This window comes from Bos indicus, chromosome 10 (genome assembly GCF_029378745.1).
Source record: "Bos indicus isolate NIAB-ARS_2022 breed Sahiwal x Tharparkar chromosome 10, NIAB-ARS_B.indTharparkar_mat_pri_1.0, whole genome shotgun sequence".
NCBI lineage: Eukaryota > Metazoa > Chordata > Mammalia > Artiodactyla > Bovidae > Bos > Bos indicus.
This window is the reverse complement of record NC_091769.1, coordinates 20,882,021-20,898,892: the sequence shown is the minus strand read 5'-3', so window position 1 is coordinate 20,898,892 and position 16,872 is coordinate 20,882,021. Positions and strand designations below refer to the sequence as shown.

The 16,872-nt window shown below is 51.3% G+C and overlaps 4 protein-coding genes across 6 annotated transcripts; 2 read left to right on the top strand and 2 right to left on the bottom strand.

The window, feature by feature from the left end:
* The first annotated feature begins 58 nt into the window (after window positions 1-58).
* On the top strand, window positions 59-3,931 carry FITM1 (fat storage inducing transmembrane protein 1). Of its 2 annotated transcripts, XM_070797092.1 has the most exons (3): window positions 59-1,922; window positions 2,844-2,925; window positions 3,294-3,931. In XM_070797092.1, the coding sequence occupies exons 1-3, from the start codon at window positions 1,796-1,798 to the stop codon at window positions 3,904-3,906; spliced, it is 822 nt and encodes a 273-aa protein (XP_070653193.1). In that variant the 5' UTR covers window positions 59-1,795; the 3' UTR covers window positions 3,907-3,931. The 2 variants fall into 2 exon arrangements, with proteins under 2 accessions (XP_070653193.1, XP_019823856.2); XM_019968297.2 differs by lacking the exon at window positions 59-1,922 and having other exon boundaries at window positions 1,929-2,925.
* A 1,911-nt stretch (window positions 3,932-5,842) lies between these two features.
* On the top strand, window positions 5,843-8,564 carry PSME1 (proteasome activator subunit 1). Its single transcript, XM_019968294.2, has 11 exons — window positions 5,843-6,056; window positions 6,600-6,632; window positions 6,779-6,841; window positions 6,952-7,062; window positions 7,151-7,196; window positions 7,314-7,411; window positions 7,656-7,724; window positions 7,810-7,877; window positions 7,967-8,021; window positions 8,097-8,183; window positions 8,347-8,564. Exons 1-11 carry the CDS (start codon window positions 6,018-6,020, stop codon window positions 8,425-8,427), a joined length of 750 nt encoding a protein of 249 aa, XP_019823853.1. The 5' UTR covers window positions 5,843-6,017; the 3' UTR covers window positions 8,428-8,564.
* Window positions 8,563-10,739, bottom strand: EMC9 (ER membrane protein complex subunit 9). Of its 2 annotated transcripts, XM_019968296.2 has the most exons (5): window positions 10,493-10,739; window positions 10,274-10,350; window positions 9,134-9,203; window positions 8,949-9,043; window positions 8,563-8,799 (listed from the first exon to the last, which is right to left on the bottom strand). In XM_019968296.2, the coding sequence occupies exons 1-5, from the start codon at window positions 10,694-10,696 to the stop codon at window positions 8,619-8,621; spliced, it is 627 nt and encodes a 208-aa protein (XP_019823855.2). In that variant the 5' UTR covers window positions 10,697-10,739; the 3' UTR covers window positions 8,563-8,618. The 2 variants fall into 2 exon arrangements, with proteins under 2 accessions (XP_019823855.2, XP_019823854.2); XM_019968295.2 differs by lacking the exons at window positions 10,274-10,350; window positions 10,493-10,739 and having other exon boundaries at window positions 9,134-9,944.
* Window positions 10,740-13,503: 2,764 nt separating this feature from the next.
* Window positions 13,504-16,795, bottom strand: PSME2 (proteasome activator subunit 2). Its single transcript, XM_019968292.2, has 11 exons — window positions 16,650-16,795; window positions 16,304-16,336; window positions 15,805-15,867; window positions 15,474-15,560; window positions 15,353-15,383; window positions 15,169-15,266; window positions 14,550-14,618; window positions 14,330-14,397; window positions 14,106-14,160; window positions 13,722-13,808; window positions 13,504-13,631 (listed from the first exon to the last, which is right to left on the bottom strand). The coding sequence occupies exons 1-11, from the start codon at window positions 16,695-16,697 to the stop codon at window positions 13,551-13,553; spliced, it is 720 nt and encodes a 239-aa protein (XP_019823851.1). The 5' UTR covers window positions 16,698-16,795; the 3' UTR covers window positions 13,504-13,550.
* Between the last annotated feature and the right edge of the window lie 77 nt (window positions 16,796-16,872).

Here is a 16,872-nt window from a genome sequence, read left to right as displayed (position 1 = left end):
AAATCATTTGTTAACTGAGCTTTGCAACAGGGCGTCCCTCACCGACCTCAGAAACTTCTCAGCAAATGGAAATTGAGATAATAGGAAGGAAACACGTTTTAGATGAGAACCCAGAACACCCCCGTCAGCTCTGCCCTGGAGCTGGTCCAGTCTATGGAAAGAAGTAGCCCAGAGCCAGAGATCACCTGCTGAGCACTGACGGCAGGCCCCATCTGGGCACTTCACACTCAGGACCTCACCCATTCTCACAGCACCCTTTTTTCCAGGTGAGGAAATGGAGGCAGGCAGAGGTCAGCCACCATGCCTCAGGGGAGACCATGGTGTGGACAATAGGGGAGCAGCTTGGCCTGACCTTCCCCATTATCTCTAAGGCAGTTCTGGAACCAGAATGCACACCTCCAGGGGGTTTTAGAGACACAGCAAGGGGTTAAGAGATGTACCTGTTCAATAGCAAAACACTTTTAAAAGAATAAATTGTCCAGATGCTTGGCCTCCAGGTGATCTCTTTCCTCCAATTGATCTGCCTGCATGAAACCATCACATGGATCTTCCCTACTGGCTCCTTTCATTCCCGCCTCTGCCTCTTCTCCAAGGAGGGACTCCCTGTTGCAAAGCTTAGTTAACAAATGATACCTATCTCTACCCCCTAACACCCAGAGATGCCACCCATCTCACCCAGAACTGTTTTACCTCCAGGATGCTAGAAGGAGATGCCAACTAAAATGATTAGTGTCCTCAAATCCTCATTCAATCAAGGCCCCAAGGGCCATCTATTCTCATTAAGAGATGCATTTCCGATACAATCTTATTGTATTATCAAACTCTGTGAAAGGTTTGTTGTACAAATAATATATTTTGTGCTACTAACAATTTTGAAATTTGTACTAATTTATATGGAAATTCCAGAGAAGGCAATGGCACCCCACTCCAGTACTCTTGCCTGGAAAATCCCATGGATGGAGGAGCCTGGTAGGCTGCAGTCCATGGGGTCGCTGAGAGCCGGACACGACTGAGCGACTTCACTTTCACTTCTCACTTTCATGCATTGGAGAAGGAAATGGCAACCCACTCCAGTGTTCTTGCCTGGAGAATCCCAGGAACTGGGGAGCCTGGTAGGCTGCCGTCTCTGGGGTCGCACAGAGTCGGACACGACTGACGCGACTTAGCAGCATATGGAAATTCAATGCAGAAGAAAAAAATTCAACTTAACGGTCACAGGAAATGTGTAAAAACTGTTTCAAATCATCTACTCTCTTTTTTTGGCAGAGACTTATGTATGATCAATGAAAGATTTTCAGGCATAAAAACATATTAGGATAAATTCTGTAGGGAGAATAGAATGGAAATATAATTTCTGTTAAGATCTTGTCACATTTTTAAAATGAAAAATGGTGAGGTATATAATCACTAGTGTTGTGAAAGTGTTAGTCACATGGTCGTGTCCAACTCTCTGCAACCCCATGGACTGTAGCCCACCAGGCTTCTCTGTCCATGGGGTTCTCTAGGCAAGAACACTGAGTGGGTAGCCATTTCCTTCTCTAGGGGATCGTCCCAACCCAAGGATCAAACCCTGGTCTTATTTGTTGTAGGCAGATTCTTTACCATCTGAGCCACCAGGGAAAGAGTTATATAGATAGCTTTATTTTTGAAAAGTAAGTATATATAATATACTAGATGTTTTGTCTTTTGCAACTATTTAAAATTACAATGAAAAATTCTGTGTCAGCTTAAACATGTGTGAGTGCTTCTGGAGGTCTTCAGGTATAGAGGCCCTGAGCATGTGCTATGTCGAGGTATGGGCAATGGAATCTGGAAGGGTCCTAATTGGTTAATCCATCTTGCTCAGTTTGCAGATGATGGCACTGAGGACCAAAGAGGGTTAGTTTATTTTCTCAAAGTCACAGAGTTGGGCCAGAACGCAGGTACCCTTTCTTGTTCATTCCTTTCACTACTTCATGAGCCTCCACAAAGGTAGCCCCTGAAATCTCATTTTGAGAAATGAGAAGACAAATAGGGATCTCAAAACAGTTACTGAATGAATAACAGGGACTTCCCTTGGGTAAGTTGCTCACCGCCCTATGGCTCCAGCCTCAGTGGTCAGGCTCGGAGGCCACATTCTATGTGTAGCCAAGCCCCAAAGTAATTGAGGAGCACAACCCCAAGGATTCGATGGACTCCAGACTGGGATTTTCCTCCTAGGGTCTCCTCCACCCACTATCATGTGGGAGTGAATTTGATCTTTGGGGCTCTGAGAGTCCAACCTGTGTGGGGTGGGGGTGACTTTGGCTGACCAAATAGGGACAAACAGACCCAAGCAAGCTGTGGACAAAAACAGCTCTGAACCACAGGAGTGGCCCTAAAACATGAACATGGTTTGACCTAGAGACATAGGACCTAAAGTCAAGGGACACAGGACTAACAAGGAAGGAACAAGACCATTGTCAGGAAACACACCCAAAGTGAGAACCCTGCTGACGTGGCAACCCTCAGCCCTGGCCCCTCACTGCCCCCCGCCCCTCTCCCCCGCCTGCCAGCTGCCAACAGGGCTCTGCCCTGTGTCTGCCACACCTGTCACTGCCTGTCCTTGTCCAGGGGGGGCCCCATCAGCCCCTCCTCAGCTGCTCAGCAGAGCAAGCAGTTAGCGGGGAGGGGAGGGAACATGGAGCGGGGGCCGGTGGTGGGGGCAGGGCGGGGGGCCGGGGCCCGGATCCGGGCCCTGCTGGGCGGCCTGGTCAGGGTGCTGCTCTGGGTGGCCTCTGCCTTGCTGTACTTTGGAAGCGAACAGGCTGCCCGCCTCCTGGGCAGCCCCTGCTTACGGCGCCTCTACCATGCCTGGTTGGCAGCAGTGGTCATCTTCGGGCCCCTTCTGCAGTTCCACGTCAACCCTCGGACCATCTTCGCCAGCCACGGCAACTTCTTCAACATGTGAGTCCACTCAAGGCTGGGGGCGCTGGCTGCCTGGGCTCAGGGATCCCAGCTCCCTCCAGGTTTCTGTCCTCCTGCCAGTGTGAGACTCTAAAAATAGACTAGGAGGTTGAGGACAAAGTCAGAGGGGGGAGGGGAACAGAGCCGGGGGGTACAGAAGCAGGGCTGAAGAAGAAACATGGACCCTAGAAGACTGAATGGACCTCCAAGGAGATGGCCAAGTTCAAGTGGCTGTGGGAGAAGCGGGGCAGAGGGCACAGAAAACAACAGGGGTGACATGTGCGACTGGAGACAGAGCCAGGCTGGGAACACACAGGGAGCAATGGGGCTGAGGGGCCTCAATAGCCTTCCCTCTTTTCTGCCCACAGAAAGTTTGTGAATTCAGCGTGGGGCTGGACCTGCACGTTCCTGGGGGGCTTTGTGCTGCTGGTGGTCTTCCTGGCTACACGGCGCGTGGCAGTGACTGCCCGGCACCTGAGCCGGCTGGTGGTGGGGGCAGCCGTGTGGCGGGGGGCCGGCCGGGCCTTCCTGCTCATCGAGGACCTGACCGGCTCCTGCTTCGAGCCTCTGCCCCAGGGCCTGCTGCTCCACGAGTTACCAGATCGCCGCAGCTGCCTGGCGGCCGGCCACCAGTGGCGGGGATACACGGTCTCCTCCCACACCTTCCTGCTCACCTTCTGCTGCCTGCTCATGGCCGAGGAAGCAGCAGTGTTCGCCAAGTATCTGGCCCATGGGCTGCCTGCCGGCGCACCCCTGCGCCTTGTCTTCCTGCTCAACGTGCTGCTGCTGGGCCTCTGGAACTTCTTGCTGCTCTGCACCGTCATCTATTTCCACCAGTATACTCACAAGGTGGTGGGGGCCGCGGTGGGTACCTTTGCCTGGTACCTCACCTATGGCAGCTGGTATCATCAGCCCTGGTCTCCAGGGAGCCCCGGCCATGGGCTCTTCCCTCGCCCCCACTCCATCCACAAGCATAACTGAAAGGAATAAAGGCACGTCAGACCTAGCTCCGACTCTGCTCATCACTGGGTTGGCAGGACCTGTAAAGGGTGGGTAGGGTAAGAAGAGAGTATAATAGTCGCCAGGGTTCCCCAGTCATTCCTTGCTGTCACTGACCTTGAATGTCCTTATGCTTGACCCCTATCCCTCCCATTGTCCTTTCAGTCTCCTGGTCTCTGCAGACGTCAAGCTATCTGGGGCTCTGATGTCAAAGACTGGCACTGCCAGGGCAGGTAACTGTCCTCAGGGATAGGCAGCATTCCCGCTAAGCAGATGCTCCATCTCCAGCTTGGTTGATCTGTTTTTCCTGCCTCCAGCACTGAATCCCTCCTCACCATCCTCAGGGGCCTTTCTATCTGGGCACCCTACTCAGCCACCCTTTCTACCCTGTCTTTCCAAAGAGGGTCTATACGTGCTCATTTTCTTAAAAGATGTTCATTGAGCCAAGCATAGTTCTTTGCCATGTGAATAAGAAAGACAAAGTTTTTGCTATTTGGGGGCCCGTGGGTTACTGCCTGATGATAAACTCACAAATAATAATACTATTGTGCTTACTCTGTGTCAGGCACCATTCTAAGTATCTATAAATTCTTTATATAAATTCACATATTTAGCCCTCACAACACCATGAGGTAGTAGTGTTCCCACTGTACATATGTGAAAATGGAGGTGCAGAGCTAAGTAAGTTTTTCACAACTAGTAAATATTGGAGCTAGAATTATTAACCCAGGCAGTATGGATCCGTTGTTTGTGCTCTAAAACAGAGATCAGCAAGCAACAGTTCTCCTATGGCCAGTGTTTATATGGCCTGAGAGCTAAGAAATGATTTTACATTTTTTAATGGTTGAAAAAAAAGAATATTTCTTAACAGGTGAAAATTACATGAAATTGAAATGCCACTGTCCATAAATAAAATTTTAGGGTAACTAGCCACACTAATTCATTTAAGTATATAGCTGGTTTCCTGCTACAATGGCAGAGTTGAGTAGTTGCTACAGGTACTACAAGCCTAAAATATTTACTATATGGTCTTTGACAGAAAAAGTTTGCCAACCCCTGCTCTAAACCACAGTATCCTCAAAAAAGAAACCAACTTCATAGAGATAGTGCGTGAAGGTACTAAAACAGGCTACTTTCTAATAGACTTGGAGGGAGTTACTTTATAGGCAGAGTTCTTTCTGAAGAAGTGATATCTAAGCTGAGAACAGAATGACATCCTGACGCAAGGTAGGTTGTGTCAGGCAAAGGGATTAGCAAGAGCAAAGACCTTGAGGCAGGAATGAACAACGGTAGCAGGTTTGAGAAACAACTGTAAAGTCCAGGTATTTATAACTGAAAAGAGGGAGAAAACTGGAAAGCAAAGTTGAAGGGGAACAGGTGCCAGATAGGCCTTTTGGACCAGGAAAGTCCTTTGGATTCTAAGGTCAACAGGAAGTTGAGAAAGTTTTAAGCAAGAGCAAGGTGGAATCCTGCTGCTGCGTGGTGAGTGGGTTACAGAGGAATGGAGCCCACAAGGGTCTTAAGAGAGCTGACCGGGTCCTCTGATGGGATGATGCCAGAGTCTGAACGTCACTGCGTGGGCCAGACGATACCCGTGGAGCCAGGGGTCCACGCTGGCAGAGCAAAGGAAGGGAGGCCAAGTCTTGCTTCACTACCCAGAAAAGAAGAGAGGCAGGTAAGGCTAATCACTGTCCCAGGCGGTGCTGGGAAGAGAGCCCGAGATCTGGAGCAGGGGGCGGGAGGGGCGGGGAGTCCAGAGGCGGTCCCCGGCCTAGTGGCCGGGGAGGCGGGGCGTCAAGGGCAGGGCGGGGAGGGTGGGGCAGGTGGGCGGGGATGTAGGCGGGGAATCGAAAGACCCGCAGCTATGGGGATGCGGGGAAGCGGAAAGGCGCCTCTCCGACTCTAGGGGGAGCCCCGGCAGGGCTGCCTCCCGGCACTCCTCAGCTCCTCGCCTCTCTGGTCTGTCCCCGCCTCCTCTAGTACCTCCACTCCCACTACCCAGGAAGGCCGTGCGGGGAGCGAGCGCTGCTTTCACTTTCCCTTCTCCGTGCCCACTCCTCGCTCCTCGTGCGGCGTAGGCCCCTACCCCGGCCATGGCCACGCTCAGGGTCCTGCCCGAAGCCCAAGCCAAGGTGAGCGCTGCGGGTTCTAGGAAGGGTCTATCAGGGAGGCGTGCCTCCGAGACGTTGAAGGAGTCCGTGACCCGCCCCCCAGCCCCTCGAGTAGGGGTCAGTCATCCGAACACTCATGGGCCCCGTACCCAGAGCACCTGAGCCCCGGGAGCCCCGCCAGGTCTGCCTGCGGGAGGAGAGGCGAGGCGGCCGAGGTTCAGCGGGGTGAGGTGAAGCGGAGCCCTGGCGTGGAGCGGAAATCTGCTGGCCCGGGGCCCGAGCCCACACACAGACTGGGTTCGGGCCCTGTCCTGCCACCATGGGAGGCCCCGCGCCCATTCCACAGGGCACTCCGACCCTGCCCCAGTCGCAGCAGCTCTCTTACATCCCTCCTCCCACTGCCCACCGAGGGATCTGTTCCCTCTTGAATCCTTCGCCCTTCCCTTCCAGGAATGTTATTCCCCAAATCCCACCCAACCCAAGTCAGACCCCATGCAACCCTAAGGGTTCTCGAATAAACTGGCCATGAAGCCAGATGTCTGAAGGGCTGCTTGTGTTCCACAGGTGGATGTGTTCCGTGAAGACCTATGTACTAAGGTAAGACCTGCGTGGTCATCACCCCACCCCTCCCTAAGCCCGCTGCTCAGCCCTCCCTTGCTAGGCAGCGGCAGCCCTTCCTTTACTGCCTAGGAAGGGAATTTGATTCTGACCCCCATCCTCCCTTACCGTTACCCTACACACAGACAGAGAACCTGCTCGGGAGCTATTTTCCCAAGAAGATTTCTGAGTTGGATGCATTTTTAAAGGTACTGGGGATGGGCAGGGAGTAGAGGCCAAAGGGAGAGCTTCAGGGGCTGTGAGAGTGAGGAGGTGAGAGCTCGCCCCTGCCTCCAGCCCTTCTCCCACCCTGCACCAGGAGCCAGATCTCAATGAAGCCAACCTGAGCAATCTGAAGGCCCCATTGGACATCCCAGTGCCTGATCCAGTCAAGGAGAAAGAGAAGGAGGAGCGGAGGAAACAGCAGGAGGCAAGATGGGAATTCCTAGGAGGAGGGACCCAACCCGGGGAAAAATCAGCCTCAGGCCTGACTCCAAAGAGCCTCCCTTTCCCTGCAGAAGGAAGACAAGGATGAAAAGAAGAAAGGGGAAGATGAAGACAAAGGTATCACTATGGTGGAAGGGACTTGTGTCTCACTTCCCAGGAGCTCCTCCCTAAGGATGCCTTTTCCTTGCCTGGCACAGTCCCAGTCATGTGCCTGACCCAGCGCCCACCTCCTAGGTCCTCCATGTGGCCCAGTGAGCTGCAATGAGAAGATTGTGGTCCTCCTGCAGCGGGTAAAGCCTGAGATCAAGGATGTCATTGAGAAGCTCAACCTGGTGAGCCCTCCCACTTCCATCCACACACTTCAGGTCAAACACTTTGTCCTTTGTCCCTACCAGTTGGGCATGGCACCTGCCAGGTCTTAGCAGAGAGGGCACAACAAGTAAAGCCAGAATTCCAGGCCATGGCATTTAGGACAGACCTGACACACTCCCATTCACTGTGAACAAGGGAACAGGATAGGAAACTGGGAATTGGGTTTGGGACTGATGGGGCTTCATTGCCATCCCCTCCTCCCAGGTCACCACCTGGCTGCAGCTGCAAATACCTCGGATTGAGGATGGGAATAATTTTGGAGTGGCTGTCCAGGTGAGAGCACTGCCCCACTCCTCTGCCATCCTTCTCTCTCCAGTCCTTGCTGCTTTCCACATTCCCTCCTGCTTTCTTTCCCCAGGAGAAGGTGTTTGAGCTGATGACTGCTCTTCACACCAAGCTGGAAGGCTTCCACACTCAAATTTCCAAGTGAGTCATTGCCCACTGCTCTGCCTCTGGTGGAGACTGAGGCCTCTGCTCCCTCCTCCTCCTGCTCCATACCCTTCTACTTCCCACAGGTATTTCTCTGAGCGCGGTGATGCTGTAACCAAAGCAGCCAAGCAGCCCCATGTGGTAGGTGAGGCCTCAGTCTGGGTGCAAGGGAGGAGGGACACCCTTGAAGTCAGGCCTGATCCAAGTCTCCCACAGGGTGATTATCGGCAACTGGTACACGAGCTGGATGAGGCAGAGTACCGGGATATCCGGCTGATGGTCATGGAGATCCGCAATGCTTACGTGAGGAGGCGGGGGTGGGCCGAGGCAGCTTTCCACACCCACTCCCTGACCCTGCAGGCTGGGGGTGAAGGGTTACAAAGTTCAACCTCTCCACAAGGCTAGAAATGGGGTACAGAGCCACTGGGGGCTGGTGGCTGACTCCTACTCCTCCCTGGCCCCATAGGCTGTGTTATATGACATCATCCTGAAGAACTTCGAGAAGCTCAAGAAGCCCAGGGGAGAAACAAAGGGAATGATCTATTGAGACCCTCCTCTCATTCTGTGATGGCTCCAACAGAGACCTTCTGACTTTTACAGGGGACTCCAGACTTTCCCCACCTTCTGCCTGTTGGTTTCTCCCTCACCTTACCTCCCAGGCACAATAAATATAGTCATACCATTGCCCAACAGCCCAAGTCTCTTTATTGGATCCTGAGCCTCCCCTCTGGCCCTGGCTCAGGTATTTCCATTTGCGGGACCAACCCACTGAGTGATTTGGGCGTTGAGCTGCTGGTTGGTCCAATCCTCTCGGATGTCGTCAAGGTGGCAGTCAAAGTCCACAAGGTGCTGGTGGGCCCGGCCCTCTAGTAATGCTCCCACCATCTGCCGTGACTCTTCCCAGTCCCTCCACATCACTCTGAAATAATAACCCCCATGGCAGTCAAACTCAGCAAGGAGTGGGGCCAGGTTAGGGTCTAGAGAAGGACCCTTGGGACAGAACCAACAACAGAGGAGGCTCAGGAGCTGTGGGCTTCCAAGAAGAGGTGGAAGGAGAGGGGCACTCACAAGTTCTTGTCCTTGGGGACCCAGCGGAGACCGTGGTTCTCCAGGACGATAACTGGGGGCACGTGAGGCTGGGGTACCAGTTTCTGATTATCCAACTGTGTGGACAAGGAAGGGCTGGTGAGGGTTTCAAGGGTTCCCCCTTCCTACTTTCTTTCCAACTCCCCATTCCGAAAACCAAGCCTCACCATAATAAGTACTGCATCAGGGAAGAATTCAGCAATCCGCCCAGCGATTTTCAAGGCCAGGGGCCCAGGGCTGTGTGGAGGGAAGATCAGAGGTGTGAGGAGCATACTGTGGGCAGACCGCATCCATCTGAGCTGGGCCTCCCAGGTCTCAAAGACGTGGATGCAGCGATGGCCTTTCCCTGTATCTGGCCTGGGGGCGCCAGGCCTACTTGATGCTTCACGCATGACTGCCTGATGCTTGAGTGCTGTGGCAAACAGGTGCTCAGACACTGCTGGTGAGAGTGGAAATCTAAGATGGTCTTTTTGGAGAGTAATTTGGCATAACCATCCAAACTTATATTGTATACTATACATATGCTGGCCCAGAAATTCTACTTATAAAGAATTTACTGTGTTAATAGGACAGTGTGTAATAACAAAAAAAAAAAAAAATGGAAACAACCTCAATGTTTACTGTAAAGCATTAAATAAATTATGGTACACCCATATCGTACTATATAGCTATTAGGGTAAGGTAGCTATTAGTGTAGAGATGGAAAGATGTCAGATATTTATTAAGGTGGGAAAATCAACTTACAAAACAGTATAGTTTGATCCGAATACTTGATTATAACTAGATAGCTTTTTCTATATATAGTTGACCCTTGAGTTGAGCCTTCGGCAGCTGAAAATCTGCAGATAACTTTACAGTGGGCCTTCCCTATTCTGGATTCCACATTGGAATTCAACCATTGGGTCCTGTTGTATTGCAGTACTTAGTGAAAAACTTTTGCCTGTTTGTGGCCCCAGGTAGTTCAAGCCCGTGTCCTTAAATGGTGAACTGTATACATAAAAAGAAACTTCCTTTTAAAAAAAAGTTTCCAGTTGAGCTTTCTTTGTGTTTTCAGCACTTGTTGGGGCGGGACGGGGCGGGGGTATCTCACTTACAGCAGGTGTCAGACTGATATTGTCCTACCCACCCCCACCTAGCTCCTTCAGAAAAATACGTTTCTATTTCCTCACTGCGTACGCAGCCTAGTGCCTGCTTTACAGTGCCTAAGGCTTGAATGAAGGGAAGATGGAAGGAATGACCAAGAGAGGTTCTCTTTACACCCCCCACCCCATAACCCTTAGCCTTCTGCCTCTGGCTACCCCACTCACCTCTGGTCGTCCAAAGCTGCATTGGCATGGTAGTACCCTGCCACTACCAGCCCGGCCTGCGCGCCCCACACATCCACCTGCCATGGGAAAGGGGCCATCAGTAACTAAATCGTGCCGCCCGCCCTGTGGGTGCGCACTACTGCCAAGAGACCAGGGATGGGCTTGGGCTAGGGGTGTTAGGGGATTTCGCGGTGGTCGATGGGCGTCCGGCGGCGGCACCTGGTTGAGTGCGACCTCCAGCATGACAGACAGGGCCAGGTGGCTGTGGAACAGGGGCACACAGTCGGTGAGGCACAGGCATTCTCCCGACCGCGGCGCCGGCGCCGGCGCCAGCAACAGCCCGTTGACAGCGGCGTGCGGATACCGGGCGGCGTGCAGGCTCATCTTCACGTAGGCCCGGGCCGAGATCTCCACCTCCCCCATGGCGAGCGGAGCCCCCTCCAGAGCCCCAGAGCCCTCCTGGGCCCTTCCCCGTGCCCCCTCACTTAGGTTCGACGGTGACGCTGACTCGACTCGGAGGCAGCCAGTCAGCTCAGGCCGACCTCGGCCCGGCGCCCGGCCCCCTCTTGGCCCGGAATGCAGGCAGCCGAAACTGCATGTTGCAGCACCGAGCTCCGCCTCTCCCGCCCCCAAGCGGCGCAGCCTCCCACACGCAAAACCCGGGCTCCGCGTCCGAGCAGCTTCTGGAGTCACGCCCACATGGTACTCTGATAGGCTTAGAGGGTCTCGTTTGCCCAATCACCGGCAGTATCCAACCTTGCCCCGCCTTTGACTGGAAACTAAAGAGAGTTGCCCGCGGGCTGATTGGCTAAGCTGTCCCACTTCGGTTCTTGATTGCAAGATGGTTGCGTCTGTTACCTCTGCTTCCCGTCCGTACAGGCTCTGTTGAGCCCTCTGGGTGGAGCCCGCACCCAAGTCGGGAGTCTACAGGAGCCGTGGAGTCTCGAACTTGGGTATATAGCGGACAGCATGGTTCCTACTATGAAATTAGTGGGTCTATATTCTAGAGTGGTTCTGCCACTTACTAAGCCGTGTTACTTTCGCACTTCAGGTTATATGGCCCTTGGTTTCCTCGGGGAAGTAATTGCAGAAAGGAGGAGGTAAAGGTCAAAAAGAATTTTATTGACCTATCCTTCCCATAATGTCCTGTGGTATAATTTCCTTCGCCTTAATGCCTTGGGAGTGTTTTTTACCCTCCCAACCCTTGAGAAGAAGCCCAACCATCTACCCATAATTTTCGCAGTAAAACCTCATTCTCCCTCTGGGCTTCCCCTGAGCTGATGACAAGGGTTGTACCTTTCTTCATTCCCTGACCTCAGCCACAGAGCCTCCCAAAGCCTGATTATTCTTGTAAGGGCTCTGCCCAAATGCCATCTCTCCCAGGAAGCACTCAAGAGACCTCCAGATGGAAATGATCTTACGAAAGTCCCAAATACAGATTATCTTCATGGCTGTCATGGCATGTAACAGCCCCCACCCTGTTCTTTGGGATGACTTCCTAAGAATAGGATGGATCTCTAATTCATCTTTGTCTTCCTGGCACCGCTGCCTTTCCTATCACCACATCATTCACATTTAGTGTCTGGACACAGGTGACACTTGAAAGTAAAAGTGTAATTGCTCAGTCGTGTCCAACTGTCTGTGACCCCATGGACTGTAGCCCACCAGTCTCCTCTGTCCATGTAATTCTCTAGGCAAGAATACTGGAGTGTTGTGGTCACCAAGCACCTGGTCGCCTGAGCTGCTCAGACCTGGGAAGGGCACAAAGCGCAGGCCCAACCGAGACTGTGCCTTTGTGGAGTACCCGAGAAACTGAACCTGAGCAGCTTAGACCTGGGAAGTGCATACAACCCAAGGCCCACTTTAGACAGTTCCCCTGCAGAGCAACCTGAAGCCTGAGCAGTGTATACCCGGAAAGCACACACGCCGTGAGCTGGGACAAACCCAGTGTGGCCCAGACACTGTGAGCGCTCCCCACACACACCAGTGATATTTGTTTGCAGTGTTCCTCCCTCCCCACAGCACGACTGAACAAGTAAGCCTAAAAAAGTGTCCACCACCACCCCCTTGCGTCAGGGTGGAAATCAGATACTGAAGAGACTTGCAAACAGAGGAAGCCAAAATAAAGAAGAGGGAATGGTTTTGGAAGTGACAGGTGCAACAGATTAAAACCCAGTAGTTAGCATTGAGTACATCAGAAGGGGCCTATAGACCTTGAGAAGTATAAGCTAGAACAAGGAACTATCTGAAACTGAACTGACCCCACACTGCCCTCAACAGCTCCAGAGAAATTCCTAGATATATTTTACTATTACCATTTTTTTAATTTTTAAAAAATTTAAGTTATTACTCCTTTAATTTTCATTTAAAAAAACCTATTAGCTTGCAAAAAAAGACCCTATTTTAAAGCATATTTTGTATATATATTTTTAATAATTTTTGCAATTTTTTTTTTAATATTGTATTTTTGAGAGTCTAACCTCTACTCTAGATTTTTAATCTTTGCTTTTTGGTATTTGTTATCAATTTTGTACCTTTAAGAATCCAATCTTCAGTACCCATTTTTTACTTAGGAGTGTGATTACTGGCTTGGTTGCTCTCTCCCCTTTTGACTCTTCTTTTTCTCCTCCAGGTCACCTCTATCTCCTCCCTCCCCCTTCTCTTCTCTACTTAACTCTGTGAATCTCTTTGGGTGTTCCGGGCTGTGAAGAACACTTAGGGAACTGATTACTGGCTAGACTGGTCTCTCTCCTTTTGACTCCCCCTGCTCTCCTGGTCACCTCTATCTCTTTCCTCCCTCCTCTCTTCTCTGTGTAACTCCGTGAACCTCTCTGAGTGTTCCAGACTGTGGAAAGCAGATAGGGAATTGATTACTGGCTAGATTGCGCTCTCCCCTTTTGATTCCCCCTCTTCTCCTGGTCACCTCTATCTCCCTCCTCCCTCTTCTCTTCTCCATGTAACTCTGTGAACCTCTCTAGGTGTCCCTCACTGTGGAGAATCTTTTCATCATTAACCTAGATATTTTATCATCAGTGCTGTATGGATGGAGAAGTCTTGAGGCTACTGTAAGAATACTGGAGTGGATTGCCATTTCCTTCTCCAGGGGGTCTTCCTGACCCAGGGATCAAACCTGGGTCTCCTACATTGCAGGGAGATTCTTTACCATCTGAGCCCCAAGAGAAGCCCAGGTGACAGTACATGTTTTTTGAATGAAAGACACACACCAGAGGTTATCTACACAAAGTATAGGTCATTTATTTCCCTTCTAACCCTGGGCTCAGTACATAGATGGCTTCTCTTCACCCTTTGGGTTGACAATTTTCTCCAGGTTGCTGCTGATAATATGGTAAAGCTCAGCCTGGAAGAAGGCCAGAGGACAACAGTCAGTTTCTTGGCCTTTCCCCTGCCTCCCTCATCCACCTCCCTTAAGGGCTTACTCCAGACTCACATAGAAAGCTCTCAGGTCCAGCACCATGGCCCTGAGGTCCCCATAGACTGCCTCATCTCGTTCGTGCACCAGGGCCCGGTAGTCCATCTGGGATGTGAGAAGCAAAGCTGAGTCAGCCCCATAGAAGGGTGGGATATTAGTCTCATTTGCTCATATAGGGAATAGGTAACTTGAAGAATGAACCCCTTCTCAGCCAAGATATGGGATCACACAGGATCAGAGAAAGGGGTCAAGGTTTGTGAAGCCCAAATCAGTTTTCCTGGGCTTAATATACTCCACATTGGAAAGGTCATAAACAAGACAAAGAGGACCTCTATCCCCACTTCCTCACCCGCCCCCACCCCAGCCAGCCTCAGCTAAAAGGCAGGTAGACTATGTACTTACTACATGGGTCTCCTTAGATGCCTTGGCCACAGCATCCCCACGTTCTGAGAAGTACCTGCCAGAAGCAAGAGGAATAACCACAGGAATGACTATTCTGAGAGAGAGAGAGAGTCCCTCAGACCCTTCCCAAAGCCCTGCTACATCCCAGTGGGCATGCTCAGCTTTGGGCATGTCCAAATAAATGTCCTTGCAGACCCCCATACTAGCCCTCCAACTGTTCTCACTTGGAAATAGTTGTCTGGAAGGCTTCCACTTTGGTCTTGACTGCATTTACCCTCTCCAACACCTTTTCCTGTGGTGACAAAAGAGATGGGAGGCAAAGAAAACACTTCATCTCCCTCCTTCGCTCACTATCTCCCACCTCCTCCTGGTTCATGTCCAGCTCCTGTCCCTTTCTCTCCAAGTCTCTCCCTGCTTTCAGCATCCTCACATACCCTTTCTTACCTGGATTGCCACCCCAAAGTCATTTCCATCCTCAATTTTGGGGATCAGGTGCTGGATCCATGTGATCACCTACATTAAAAGATATCATGTAGGAATCATTCAACAAACTCTCTGTTCTTATTACTGCTACTTCCTAATAAACCTACATTTAACTGAGTACTTATTATATGCCAGGCACTGTGCTATGTATTATATATCTCATTTAATCTTCACAACAAACTTTCAAGGTAAATATTCTTATTGTACCCACTCAACAGATGAAAAAACTGAGTCACAGGATGTCTAAGTGACTTACTTTAAGTAACCAGCTAGGTAAGTGATAGAGTCAGGATTTGAACCAAGGCAGTCTCCCTCTAGTGCCTAAGTTCTTAAACCAGCTCACTATATCATAGCACCTGTGCTGCATACCTGGTACAGCAGTAGGTTCAGAGGTTATGGAGGTGGATACAGCACCATCTGACTTGGGGATGTGATCAACATTGTGATAAACAAAAGGTATCTAAACACAAGGCACAGAAGGAAGTTTCCTAATTGGGGAATAAGTTCCTGAATGAAGGACTTGAGTATCTAGGGCCTGGCCTTGCTTGTCTTCTCTATGTCCCCCAGTTCCCAGGCTTACCAGAATGCATTTTTCTTTGAGAGTCCAGACTTCTGGCTTAACCAGGGCAAGCAAGGCCAGAACCTTCTCATTCCCAGGGAGAAAGCCGCACTTAGGGACTGTGAGAAAGAGGGGATTTAGACCCTTTCTCATCCAGCAGTCAATGTGCCATTTCCCTTTCCCTAGCCACCTCTTCCTCTTTTACCTTCTTTCTTCTCCTGCTTATCTGTTTCCATCTAAGGGAAAAAGGGGAAAAGTAGCGGAGGTTGGAGGGCCATCATTTACACAGCGTTTATAGCCAGAGCCCTACACCCTGAGTGCCTCACCTCATCATCCTTGGGTGGGGGGTCTGGAATCGGGATGTCCAGTGGGGCCCGGAGAGAATTCAGGTCAGTCACATTGAAAGAGTCCTCCTGCATAGAGCTCATTGTCAGGGGCTGCCCAGCCTCTTCCCCCTCAACCTGGGTCACAGACTTCCCTTCATACATCACACCCACCCTCTGCCTCGGAACCTAGGCTCAGGCTTCATGTTATTCTAATGTTCCCAGTCTACCACTTACAACTGTATTCTGCATTCAGAATGCAATTGTTAGCTAGAGAGAGTGGATGAAGAGGAGAGAGGCCTTGGGATGGGCAGGAGGAGTTCACACTACTTACTTGCAAGAGCTGATTAAGGTATATGATTTTCTGAGGCAAGAATCTGTAGAGGAATTCCTCAGCCTGTGGGTTATATTGCAACGGTCAGAATCACAGAAGACATTCAGTGAGATGTCTGAGAAGTGGGACTGGAAGGGCCCTTGGAAATCATTGACTCTAACATTTACAAATGAGGGAACTGAAGCCCTGAAAAGTGAAGGGACTTGCCCAAGCTGGGACGCAGCAGAACCAAGAATTGTGGTATTCATTCCTACTTTGGGGCCATGGCTTTTCCCTCCACACCAAAAGAAGGGAGAGGAAGTGACGGAACTGAGGACGGTTTTAAGAGAGGTCAAAGTAAAAGTAGAGATCAACAATTAAGAGCTTATCTTGGGTGAAGGTTTGATAAAGTAGGGCACGGGGCGAGGGTGGGTTTGGGGATCAGTCTGAGAAGTTGCAACCCTCAAGTATTGGCTTTAGATTCTGGGTTAAATCGCTTGAATCCTGAAGATTTACTTACCTCCTGGAAAAGATTTTGCCTGAAGACGTCCACCTGCACAGAGAGCAGTACCCGGATGTCGGTTAAGGGTCTCGGTTGTCCAGAGTAAGATCCCACCCTCAATGGGATGCCCTCCAACTTGGCTCAGTTCTTTCGCACCACAAGCCAAATTTCCCTGGAAACCTATGCTCAGTGCAGAGATAGTCCAGAGAGCAGGTGGTATCTGTAATCCCCCGGGGCAGAAGTGAAAGCACTTAGAGAGCTTGGGAGATTTCTCTGGTGCGGCCTCGTTCCCCCGGAGCACCCAGTCTGGCCTCCATTCAGAGGGGCTCCTCGGCCCCTTCCTGGCCTCCCGGTCCGCCGTTACCTGTTTGAGGGCTTCCCCGCTCAGGCGCACCCCACAAGGTTTGGCCATGCTGCTCCAGTTGCTGCTAGATCTCCGGTCCCCCAGTTCGCCGCCTGGGCTTTCGCTTTCACTCCCGACGTCCAGGCCCGCCCCCCTCAGCCCCGCCCCTTTCCTTCTTTTCCCCCTCCCCCTGGAAGGCAGCAAACCGTAGGGAGCCCCTCTGCCATTCTCAGCCTGTGCGAGT

Coding starts and splice junctions, on each gene's coding strand:
- EMC9 (XM_019968295.2), bottom strand. CDS start 9,487: ATGTATAGTATACAATATAAGTTTGGATGGTTATGCCAAATTACTCTC. Junction 9,044..9,133: donor CTGATGCAGTACTTATTATG/GTGAGGCTTGGT, acceptor TTGTCCACACAG/TTGGATAATCAGAAACTGGT. Junction 8,800..8,948: donor GTCCCCAAGGACAAGAACTT/GTGAGTGCCCCT, acceptor TTATTATTTCAG/AGTGATGTGGAGGGACTGGG.
- PSME2 (XM_019968292.2), bottom strand. CDS start 16,697: ATGGCCAAACCTTGTGGGGTGCGCCTGAGCGGGGAAGCCCTCAAACAG. Junction 15,868..16,303: donor GGCAAAATCTTTTCCAGGAG/GTAAGTAAATCT, acceptor TATAACCCACAG/GCTGAGGAATTCCTCTACAG. Junction 14,619..15,168: donor TCAAAGAAAAATGCATTCTG/GTAAGCCTGGGA, acceptor CTTTTAATGTAG/GTGATCACATGGATCCAGCA.
- FITM1 (XM_019968297.2), top strand. CDS start 2,660: ATGGAGCGGGGGCCGGTGGTGGGGGCAGGGCGGGGGGCCGGGGCCCGG. Junction 2,926..3,293: donor CACGGCAACTTCTTCAACAT/GTGAGTCCACTC, acceptor TTCTGCCCACAG/AAAGTTTGTGAATTCAGCGT.
- PSME1 (XM_019968294.2), top strand. CDS start 6,018: ATGGCCACGCTCAGGGTCCTGCCCGAAGCCCAAGCCAAG. Junction 7,725..7,809: donor ATTTTGGAGTGGCTGTCCAG/GTGAGAGCACTG, acceptor TTCTTTCCCCAG/GAGAAGGTGTTTGAGCTGAT. Junction 7,878..7,966: donor TTCCACACTCAAATTTCCAA/GTGAGTCATTGC, acceptor TACTTCCCACAG/GTATTTCTCTGAGCGCGGTG.